Source organism: Magnolia sinica, chromosome 8, assembly GCF_029962835.1.
Source record: "Magnolia sinica isolate HGM2019 chromosome 8, MsV1, whole genome shotgun sequence".
NCBI classification, from domain to species: domain Eukaryota; kingdom Viridiplantae; phylum Streptophyta; class Magnoliopsida; order Magnoliales; family Magnoliaceae; genus Magnolia; species Magnolia sinica.
In genome coordinates, this window is record NC_080580.1 from 34,144,499 (window position 1) to 34,156,858 (window position 12,360).

At 41.0% G+C, this 12,360-nt stretch overlaps 1 protein-coding gene across 1 annotated transcript; it reads right to left on the minus strand.

Annotated features, from left to right (window-relative positions):
* Window positions 1-3,691: 3,691 nt before the first annotated feature.
* Window positions 3,692-4,983, minus strand: LOC131254216 (putative receptor-like protein kinase At3g47110). The gene is made up of 2 exons (XM_058255214.1): window positions 4,276-4,983; window positions 3,692-4,156 (listed from the first exon to the last, which is right to left on the minus strand). Exons 1-2 carry the CDS (start codon window positions 4,981-4,983, stop codon window positions 3,692-3,694), a joined length of 1,173 nt encoding a protein of 390 aa, XP_058111197.1.
* Between the last annotated feature and the right edge of the window lie 7,377 nt (window positions 4,984-12,360).

Genomic DNA, 12,360 nt, shown 5'->3' on the forward strand with positions numbered 1-12,360 from the left:
CATGAATAAAAATGAGCTACATCAACACTTAGACTATTCTAAGCTCCAAAACAGGCTAGGGTTTGATTGAATTACTCAAGAATGAACTTAGAATCGCCAGAATAATGATTCAGAAGTGATGATTTAAGGACACAGAATAACAGGGAAAAATCTCAAGATGATTTACCAACTTCTCTCTCACTTTCTCTCTCTTAGCTAGGGTTTAGAAAATTTGTATGGAATTTGAGAGTGAGGGTTTAAGGTCTTTATATAGGCCTAATATTGATGAAAATAGCCCCAGGGCCAAGGTATACTTAAGTTATAACCAAATCGGGTCTATTTCGATCCAATAGAGCATTTCTGGTGGTCCTTTTTCCACGTGCGGTCGGACTTAAGCTCACTGACCATGGATCTAGGTCAGGCTGAGTTTTTGTACCGATCGAATTTACAGAGCAGCCGTGGCAGACCAATTTCAATTCAACAGTCACCGAAACTCGATCGGGTCCACCGGCACTTTGACATGTCTGGGCCATCTTCCCTGATCCGAGGGTAAATTTGGGTCAGAATCCAACAGTTAGATTGCTTAAATCTGCGCGCAAGCGACACGACTCAGATTTCATAAATTCATATTTAATTTCTCACCTTTCTCACACTCTTTACTCCAGACTCAAGCAAATCGTCTAAGGACATCATCTGGACTTGATTTTTGAGGCGATTGTCAAACCCAACAAGGTGATCATAATTGTCTAAGATCATCACTATTGGACTTTCGACGCGCTGTCCAGGTCCGATACAAAGTTTCCAAGTACTTCCGAGAGCAACTGGATTTAGCGTTGAATCCTAGATTTCAGGGTAACATAGCGCTAACGATTCTACAGGTTTTGGGTCTTGCAGATCAAATTTAAAGTGATTGGTGCTAATTTCACAAGTAATCGAGTTCAGCACTAGTTAACCCACATTTAACTTCTAAAGAATTTGAGGTAATATTCGGGTCTTTGCACGAAATTTTTCGAGTCATTACAGGACATCTTGGGCAATTTCGTATGGGATAACATGCATTTGATTCTCTCTACAATGGTGCAATTCATTTGCTCAGGCACACCATTATACTGGGGGGTCTTGGGAACCGTCTGTTCATGCCGTATACCCAGGGACTTACAATACTCATGAAAGTCGCTAATGTATTCACCACCATTATCAGTGCGAATGCACTTTAATGATCTACCTGTCTCTCTCTCGACCATAGCATGAAATAATTTAAACACACCAAAGACCTCGTCCTTGGATTTCAAAGCATAAACTCAAACCCTCCTAGATGTATCATTTATAAAAGTGATAAAATACAATGTCTCACCCAAGGTTTTTGTCTTCATAGGATACAAACATCAAAATAAACCAAATCTAATGTATGCACTTTATTAACATGAGAAGCAGATTTAACGAATGAAACTCTGTGCTATTTTCCTGATAAACAATCAAGACAGGTTTTGAGAGGTATACCTATCATGTCTGGAAGGAGTCGCTTCTTTGCTAGTACCTAAAGCCCTTTTTCACTCATGTGGCCTAGATGCTTGTGCCACATGACAATAGTTGAATCTTCCGCTGTGTTCAACCTACCCTTGCACATACTGACACTTGCCTTATAAAGGGTGCAACACTTCTTTCCTTTGGCCACGATCAACGAACCCTTGATGAGCTTACATCGTCCACCAGCAAACCGACTTTCATAGTCATCATCATCCAACCTTCCCGTCGACATCAAGTTGAAGCGAGGGTCTGGGATATGCCTCACATTCCTGAGAACTAATGTGCAACCTACATCGGTCTTTACACAAATATCACCGACTCCCACGATTTTCGATACGCCAGAATTTTCCATCTTCACGGTCCCATAGTTACCTGACTTGTAGCTTATGAAGGAGCCGCATGAAAAGAGGCTCCTGAGTCTATCACCCAGTCGATGTCCTAACTCGTAGCCGTGAAACATATATTATGATCTGCTGAAAGAATAACTACAATGTTGCCATCTGAAGCAATCGCAGTGGAATCTGATTCATCTTCCTTCTCCTTTCCTTTTCCTTTTTTGTCGTTCTTCTTACCACGACATTCATGCTTATAGTAGCCCTTCTTGCCACAATTCCAGCAATCAACATCTTTTCTGTTACTCGACTTGCCTATTGATTTATCTCGGGCCTTCCCGCCCTTCCTGTATCACAAGGGTCTCTTGCTAAGTAGACCCCTGAGACTTCTTCCTTGTCTCTTCATTGAAGAGACAGCTAGTTACCTGTTCCATGGATATCTTTCCATCTGGCACGGAGTTACTTAGAGACACCACCAATGTCTCCCAACTGTCAGGCAATGAACTAAGCAAAAGTAAAGCCTGCAATTCATCATCCAGGACCATCTTCATAGAGGAGAGTTGGTTCACTATATTGCTGACCTCATTCATGTGCTCGGCCACAGAACCACCATCCTTGAACTTGAGATTCACAAGTCGCCTTATCAGAAAAATTTTATTACCGGCTGTCTTCCTCTCATACAGCCTTTCTAATTTCAGCCATAGGCTAGCGGCTGAGGTTTCCGTAGACACATGGTGGAACACAGAATCATCCAACCATTGTCTAATAAACCCTACCGCCTTTCGGTCCATCTTCTTCCAATCATCATCAGACATATCCTTGGATTTTGCTGATATGCCTAAAATTGGAGAATATAGGTCCTTGCAATAAAGCAAGTCCTCCATCTTAGCCTTCCATATGGTCCAATTAGGACCATTGAGGCTGATCATCCTTGATGAGCCACCTTCCATAATTCAAAAAACTGATCCTACCTGTTCAATGAACTTAGCTCTGATACCACTTTGTTGGGATGCCTTGCACAAAACCTTAGGATCTAGCCTCCCGAAACAAACTAGAATTATGGATAATAAAGCAATGAAATAAATCAAAGCATAAACCACACACCACACAAGAGATTTTTACGTGGAAAACCCTCAAAGAGGTAAAAACCACGGGACCTCGTCCAGATCAACAATCCACTATGAAGTAGAACGTTACAACCTTCTTCACTGACGCAGGAGTGACTAAACAATAAGAGAAATAAAGAAAACGGAGAGATCTAACCAATTACGAGGATATAGAGATGTTGAGATATAGATTGCATAGTAGATAACCTCCACGAGCATAACCTCCCTTTTATAAGCTTCCTCTCTCTCTTCCTCTCTCTCTCTCTCTCAACTTTGATAGCCCTAAACCCTTTAACAAATCCCTTGTAAAGCGTTAGGAAACCCTCTTGTCCTACCTAGAAAGCCCTGTGTACCTCCTATTTAAAGTTTTAGGAAACTCTTTTTCCGCATCCCAGTTGCAAAAGGACTTGCGACACGAAATCTGCGAAAAATCGCAAAACGAATTCACCCGACAATTTATTATTAGAAACAATGAAGCTTCCAAGAGCATTGAAGTAACCAGCTTCTTGTGGTAGAAAACCGTTAAAAGAGTTATTCTGAACATGGAATTCTATCAAAGAAGGAATGCTGAAAAGTTGTCTGGGTAAGGTACCACTAAAGTTATTATTTTCGAGGTATAGAAACTTCAAGTCTTTACAATTTCCAAGACTTGAAGGTATGCTCCCCATTAGATTGTTTCTAGATAAACGGAGTCAGTATAATTGAGAGATGTTGCCCAAGGAAGATGGAATTTGCCCTGATAATTCATTACTGCTCAAGTTGCTCCACCTTGTTAAGCATTCCAACACCAATGGGAATTCTACCTGTTAGAAAGTTATACCCCAAATTGACTACTGTTAAGCAAATGAGATTCCGAATCCCAGATGGGATGCTTCCGAATATCATGTTATTGTCTAACGATAGTTCATTCAGCTGGGTTGAAAGATTCCCTATGGAGTTGGGCAACAAACCACTGAGATTATTAATGCCTACATCCGGTAGTTGTAAACTAATGCAATTGATCAAAGAATCAAGAAAACCCAAGTCACTACCTTTTCCAATTGCAAGTTCATTTCCCCACAAACGTAACCTAGAGAGATTCTTGAGGTTTCCAAAATCCAGAGGCACCGATCCACTAAAACTATTGTTATTAAGGTTAACAAGTGCAAGTCCAGAAGCATTGGATAATGAAACTGGTATGGGTCTTGTGAATTGGTTTACTCCGAAAAGAAGCTGTTAGAGATTATGAAGAGTGAGGCCTAAGTTAGGTGGAAGAGTTCCATGCAATCTGTTCAATCCCACGTCGAAAATGATAATTGAGGAGAGATTGAATAGCCAGGGCGGAATCGTACTGAAAGTTCATTTTCACGAATACCAAGAATGTTTAACCTCACCAACTGACTGAGATCGTCTGGGATGTTGCCCTCCAGACGGTTTCTTGAGAGAAGGAGTGTGAGAGACGAAAGGTTTCCAAGTGAAGGTGGGATGTTTTCGATAAGATTGTTGATACCAAGGGCTAATACGGTGAGCTTTGATAGAGAGCCAAGCTCAGTTGGAATACTCCCTATAAGCTGATTCCGAACAAGATAAAGGAGCTGGAGTTCAGAACAGCGGGTCAGATTTGCTGGAATTTCTCCGGTGAATTTGTTATCGTCCAGACCGAGAAACCGCAAGCGGAGCAACTGACCCATCTCTTCAGGAATCCGCCCGTTGAAGCTGTTATTCGCGAGTTCGATTCTCCTGAGGAAGGTAAGGTTCCGTATGAAGGGAGATATGGGTCCCACCAATTTCTGGCCTGTGAGGTTCAAGGCGGTGACCCTTTGAGGATGGAGGCGACCACCGCATGTGACTCCTTGCCAGTGACAGAAGTGGAGAGTATGATTCCATGAGCTCAAGGAATTGAGAGGGTCTTCGGTTGTCAGATGTTTGAAGTGTAGCAAAGCAAGATAATCTGTTTCGTTGGAGAAGTTAGCAGCAGATCCGAAGAAGCGTAGAACGTGCATGGAAGAGAGAAGGAGAAACAACCAGAATGCCCATAGGCTCATGGACTGGAGTTCCATTATAGAGTTTCTGAATGCAGGAAGGCCAGAGTGAGGAAGCAAATACAGAGTAGATTCTTCTTATCTATAGAGCGCGTGGATCCTGGATGGATCCCCAACTGTGGGGACATGTTTATTTATATAACTTACATCCATGCTGTCCATCTGTTTTGAAAGTTCATTTTAGTGTTTTAAACAAAAAATTAAGCAGATTTAAATCTTAGATAGATCACACCACAGGAAAACAGTGGTGATTGAATCCCCACCATAAAATATATATATATATATATATATATATATATATATATATATATATATATATATATATATATATATATATATATATTGGGGGCCACCAAAACGTTTATTTTCCATCCAACCTTTTGATAAGGTCATAAAGACCTGGACGAAGGTCCCAAACTAATATAATCTTGATCCAAAACTATCGTGGCCCATAAGAAGTTTTTGATTGTCATTCACCACTTTTTCCTGTGATGTGATCTAAACGAGATTTGGATATACTTAATTTTATGGATCTTTCCTAAAATGATCTGTCAAAACAATTGGATGACGTGGATTTATGAAAAATACATCAAGGTGGACTCCACAGTCAAGGATCTCACCCCCGGATCCACCGAAGCCGCGCCCATAGAAACAAAGAAAAAAAAAAAAACCGTTGATTGCTTACGTTGCTAGTAATAGTAAATGATTGAATGAGTTTTGGCTGAACGCGGATTGGGGTTGCCCCTACCCGCTCCGGGCAGGGTCTTTGACCTGATGTATGGGTTTTAATTTTTAAGCGCAACGTTTATCCATTTGGCCATATTCACACCGTCTTTGTTGAAAGCCCACTGCCACTGAAAGAAATAAAAAAGCATACGCATTGCATATTTTCAGGTTCAGCGTCTAGCTTTTATCTATCTTATTCAGCCCAGCTGCCACTCACGTGACATGGCAAACTTTATGGCATAAAATAAGATAAATTCAAAGTGAAGTAGACCAAACATCAAGGCCAATATGGTCAATTTACCTTATTTTCGCCACATCACTTTATGGCATGACTCAAAAAATAAGATGGATTCAAAGTATACCAAACTACATAAAGCAGACATTTACCATTGAAATCTTCCAAGGGCATGACTCAAAAAATAAGATGGATTCAAAGTATACCAAACTACATAAAGCAGACATTTACCATTGAAATCTTCCAAGGGCCATTATAATGTTTATTTGCAATGTTTGTATCATTATAAAGATACATATGAAGGGAAAAATACAAATGTAAGCTTGTTCCAAAACCTTTTCGATGACAATTGTTATGGGAGAGTTTGAAGCCGACTTCAATTGGGGTAAGTTCGGCTAGGCCAGTTGAGCGACCGCGTCGAGGAAAATGGATGGCCGAGCAAGATAAGCCGACCCATGGTCCGGAATGAGCCATACTACTTTGTCCAAGTTCCTTTTTAGAGCTTTCACATCAGTCTGGAATTCAGAAGAAGCCATTACATATCTCGTCTGCCGACCCCGAGTAGGTGCTCATCGACAACACAACTAGGCTTGTTCCAAACTGTCATGGGAAGGACTTGGATTATAGGGTCGGTTCGGACAGAGATATGCCCTACAATCGCGCTCGAGGCTTAACTCCAGTAACGCACGTATGGAGCAATATCCGGCACACGATCTCAGGGTAACTGTCAACTCTAGCGCATGCGTCGTTCTAAATGGCAAGGTCACTTTATCCAGAAGGTGTAAATACGGGACTCATTTGGATAGACAGGTATGCAAAATCTCTCACCCAAACCCCTATCTACACTACTTAGACCTAGATTCATAGCCTGACTTTGGCATCGGAGGGTCCCCTGCTCTACCCAGGGTCTCCTTTGTCTTCCTCCTGTGCAGGCATACAAGGCTCGATACGAGTGCTTGGAGCTTGGAGGGGGTGAGCCAGTTTTATGCATCAACAATAATCATTCAATTCTCATTGTTGCTCCACTTTAAGTTTTGGATGCCTTTCAATTTTGAGATTATGCCCTAAAATGAGTTAACATAATGGATGGATGTTACATGCTGCCCATTGTGGGTCCCACGTACGGTCCTTACACCACCTGAACGGAATATGCGGTTTGGCTGGTGACCCCAACACTAGCCAATTATCCAATGTCAAGGCTCCATGGACCCTACCATGATGTATTGTGTTTGATACATGTCATCCATCCATTTTTGGAGCTTATTTTATGGCATGATCCTACAAATGATGAAATCCAAAGTTCAAGTGACCCATACCACAAGAAATAGTGGGGATTGAACTCTTGTTGTTGACATCTTCTCCAGGGCCATTGAAGCTTTGGATCAGTTTGATATTTGTGTGACTTATGTGACATAATTAACATGTTTGATAGCAAATAAACTTTACAATGGGCCCTGGGAAGTTTTTAATGGTTGGAGTCCAATCACCATTGTTTTCAGCTGGTGTGGTCCACCTAGATTAAGATTTACCCAAAAATGCAGTGCCAAAATAGATGGACAGTGTGAATAAAACACATACGTCATGGCGGGTTCACGACCTTTGACACTAGCTAGCTCGGTGGACCCTGTCCAAAACGGATGCCCTGAAATGAGTTGGTGGTACCAAATCCTATTTAGAGAGAAGGAAAGCAGTATCTTTTGACGTGATGAATGTATTAGAACCACACTCTATCCATTCTTTCAAGATAATTTTAAGGCATGAGCCCAAAAACAATGTAGATGCAAAGTTCAATTGGACCACATTACATGAAACAGTAGGAATTGAATACCACCTGTTAAAAACTTCCTGGGGCAAAAAAAGACATGGATAAGCCTATATTTATGTTTCCCTTCATCCGGTCCGTGTGACCTTGTTAATAAGTTAGATGGTAAATAAGCATTATAGCAGCTTGAGGAGGGTATGAAAAGTAGTGTTATAGCAGCCCTGGAAACGCTTCGAAGTTAGTCGTTCAGTCTCCACTTCTCTTTGTGCTGCGATCAACTTAAGTTTTGCATCTGCATTTTTTTTAACCTTATGCCCTAAATTAATCGAGCAAAACAGATGGATGGTGCGGATCTAACATATAGATCATGATGGGCTACAGAAGTTCCCTACGTAAAAAAATATTCCGATGTTGTTTACGCAGCCCGCAATCCGATCCCCCAGAGAGAGTCGGTGGGCCTATTGGAAATCCGTATGTATTTCTATTTTTATTTTTTAAGTTTTTCTCAGCTGTTGACAGCTAATGTAATCAGAGGTGATGTTTATCAATAAGAGAAGGCGAACACAATAACTCATTGTCCTTCAACATAGACGTTGGCACTCAGTTTTGAGTTTTTTTTTTACTTTGTGATTACAGATTTTTTTTTTTTTTTTCTTTTGTGGAATTTTCATTTTCTTTGTTCTTTTCATTTTTGAATGCCCATGCCACCGTTGAAACGTTCGTGGGGCCGTAGAAATTTTTGGTTCAGGCTAATATTTTGGAGTTTTCAGACCATATGAACTGATTGGATGCCTTATAAACATCATGATGGACCTGGGAAGGTTTCAATCATAGGCATTTCTCTGCCCATTCATTCCTTTCCTGAGGCCCACTTGACTTTTGGATCTGATTGATTTTTGAGTTTATGTCCTAACAGGATCTTGAAAGGGTGGATTTAAAACAACCATCACGGTTGGCTGCCCCTAGCTTGCGGCTACCCGAACTTCTTTTTTTTTTTTTTTTTAAATTTTATTTTAAAGCTATTTCATTGATTAGAGAAGGATGTACAAATAGCAGAGATTTCAGGCAGGCCCATAAACAAAAAGGGACATAGGCCCACCAATCATAAGAGAAAAGGAGAAGAAAAGGAAGGGAAACAATGATTAGCCATCCCTTAAATTCCCTAGGCCAACTCTATCAAGGAAGAGGAGACCTGAGATAGGAGAGGGAAGGATGGCTACAGAGTTGGAGACTCTATTCACTTGGCTAGCGCTGCCCCTATAGGCTAGAGCATCAGCCACACTGTTTGCCTCCCTGGGCATATGGGAAAGGACAATCTCTATGGTCCGCATGACCGATCTAATTTTGGTCCACCAGTACCAAAGGGCCCATGGAGGGGATGAAGCATGGAGCTAGGATGTAACTAAAGAGTTGGAGTCACTTTCTACCTCCACCTTGGAAAGACCTCGATTGACGCAATGGGAGAGGCCCTCCCTGATTGCCCTGATTTCAGCCCACGAATTAGACCCGAAACCATAACCGGATGCAAACGAAGCTGTCTCTCCCCACTCTGCCTCCACCTGAGGGGCTAGGATTACCCAGAGATGAGCCATCAACATTAGTTTTGACCCAGCCCCTCTGAGGTCTGGCCCATTTAACAACATGGACCCTCATCGCATCCGCAGTGGTCCCTCTAATTCCTAACACAGCAGAGGTGGAGGCGCTTGCTCTGTTTAGTAGTTTGTTTGTTTGTTTTTTTTTTTTTTTGGGGGGTTAGCTTGTTATTTGACCCTACCTGTCACCTTAGCTAAGCACGTCAGGGAATCGTCAAAGCGGGCTACATTCTTGGCCATCCAGATCTCCCAAAAGATGAAGCATGGAAGAAGCCCCTTAAGGGTTTGTAGGTGGTCCGTAGATGCAGCAGCAGACCACCATCTCCTCGCTCTGGCAGTAGCAGAAACTGGCGATGAGGAGTGGATGTGGAAAATCATTTTAAAATGATCCCAGACCTTCTTAGTGAGGGGCCTGGAGGTGAAGAGGTGGTGAACAGAATTGTTGTCAAGTGAAAATGGACGGGGATAGCAGCTACATTTAGAGGCCAGCACAATACCTTTGTCTTGAGTTCTGATGTCCACTGGGACCGCTACGTGGAGGATTTTCCACGCGAAAAGAACAATGCGGCCACCCGAACTTCCTGCAGTGCAAGGTGCAATCAATCCATGTCCCTTTTGGGTGCGGATTAGGTGAGTCCAGGGCAACAGCTTTGTGGATGATTCCTTGACCATGGGACTCACTTCAATGCATGAATTGGAAAAATGAAAAATTGAAGATCATCTATTCTGAGATTCCACATAGAAAGCACACACCTTCCCAGCAATCAATTTAATCCTCATAATGCTAATAGTTTTACATGTACTTCCATGAATGACTTAGGAACCTTTTGCATTCTTTGTCAAATGATGGAAAGCTATTTCACCCGATGAACATTAAAATAATCTGAAGGAGATTGCTTGATCACGGTTCAAATCCAACAGTAAATAAAATATGCCACCAAATTTCATGGAATGGAATCATATACCTACTTTACACACAACAACACCCCTATATGAAGTGTAACTAGAACACATTCCCCACTTCAATGGATTCAACTTTTGCAACATAAGCAAGTAAAAATCAAGCAACAAGTCAAACTGAAAAGAGTGCTCAACTAAGTTACAATTTGGGTGTGGCTGTAAGGATTTTTTTTTTTCTTTTTCTTTTTTACTTTTTATGGCATTGTTATGAGGGATTTACAAACTATTGCAGTAAATAAATGGAGATATGCCGTCTGTGACTCTGCAGGCACATTAACATCAGAATAACATATGAACAACATTTGTAAGACAATTCATGAAGGTCTTGCAGGATACACAATGGTATTATTACCAACTCAATGATATCAACATGCACAAAAAATAACATAAACTATCTCAACCAGAAACAAAGTCACACTGCAATAACTTGCCAATCTGTATACAAACAATTGTTACGTGATTAATCCTGAGAATAGTAAGGAAGAAAATGTGAGGGACCAGCTGAACAAGGGCATTGTACCTAATGACATTGGTGTTCATTGCCTAGCAGGTCTAATTAAGGCCTGGTTCAGAGAGCTTCCTGCCGGAGTACTTGATGGCCTTTCCCCCAAACAAGTTCTGCAATGCAAAACAGAGGAAGAGTGTGGAACTTGTGAAACTGCTCCTCCCAACTCAAGCTGTGCTCCTCAACTGAGCCGTTGATCTTATGGCAGATGTCGTCAAAGAGGAAGAAGCTAACAAGATGAATGCAAGAAACATTGCCATGGTCTTTGCTCCCGACGTGACTCAGATGGCCAATCCATTGACAGCTTTGATGCACGCCGTTCAAGTAATGAATCTGCTCAAGACCTTAATCTTGAAGACCCTACGGGAATGTGAAGAGACTGCAACAGGAGAGTCTTCACCCTTCTCTTCTACTTCAACAGATATGTGAGTTGATGAAGACTTTAATAGCAAATGAGGAGAATTAGGTAAACTCAGATCCGTTGAAGTAATTCATCCTATTCTGGACCCTAACTTAGATGAGGAGTAATAGGTAAAATCAGATCCGTTGGACATATCATTATTTTAATGGTTTGGATCACAACTATGTCTAGTAGCACAGAGGATTAACATCTGACAGAGCATTCTCGTTTTCTGGTTTTCTATAATCACAACAGTGCTTGTGTCACAGTAGTAATAGATAGCATATTCAATGAAGGGAAAAGACCCAATCCACCTACATACATTTGGCACATGTATTGATAATCCGAGCAATGGACCATTAACCAAACATCATCCTGATCCATTAATCCTAGCCATTAACTACAGTTTAGTGATTTTGTACACTACTTTTTCACATGGTTAGAATTGTGTGGTCAGTATAATTTTCAGCCTATGATCCATTCACGTTTGTCCACGATAAACCAATGGTTCGGATCATCAAACACATGCCATATATGCAGTAAAATGAAAGAAATAGACTGGATCTTCCTAAAAAATCAAGCAAAAAACAGACACAAAAACCAAAATGCCAAGAACCCATTTCTCAAGACAGAAAATTCGAAGGACCCATCAAATAAATAAATAAATAAAAGAAGAAGAAGATGAAGAACAAGAAGAAATCTAAATAGGCTTTTTAGGCTAGGTCGTTATATGCTAGAACCACACAACACGAGGTGTTTTCTTTTCTTCCTTTTTTTTTTTTTCAGCATTCACAATTATCACTACTGTTTCATCTGATTCATTGGTCAACCTTAAACTATCTTCCCTCTAATCGGTCACAAAAGGTTTCAGTAAATAAATTTAGAAAAATAAAAATAAAAAGGAAAAAAGATGAGCTAATTGCCAACTCTCTCTCTCTCTCTCTCTCTCTCTCTCTCTCTCTCTCTCTCTCTCTCTCTCTCTCTCGGATCAGTAATAGTAAATTTTATTGAAAAAAAAAAAAGGTCCAAAGATTGAAAATATAGGCCAGATTAAAGGAACAAGAAGACCGATTAAAAAGGAGGATCTTCCCCAAATACAGAGAGGGGATTGCAACCTGTTGCTTCTGCCCAAGAGTAAACAAACTGTTAACTCTATATGAGACTTTGTAAGCCGACGAGCAAATACCATCAAACAAAACATGGAAGAGCCAGAGA

What these genes read in the sequence shown, in the direction of transcription:
- LOC131254216 (XM_058255214.1), bottom strand. Translation starts at nt 4,983, where the DNA reads ATGGAACTCCAGTCCATGAGCCTATGGGCATTCTGGTTGTTTCTCCTT. An exon ending in TTCGTGAAAATGAACTTTCA is followed by an intron (nt 4,157 to 4,275) that starts GTACGATTCCGC and finishes AATCTCTAACAG; the next exon opens with CTTCTTTTCGGAGTAAACCA.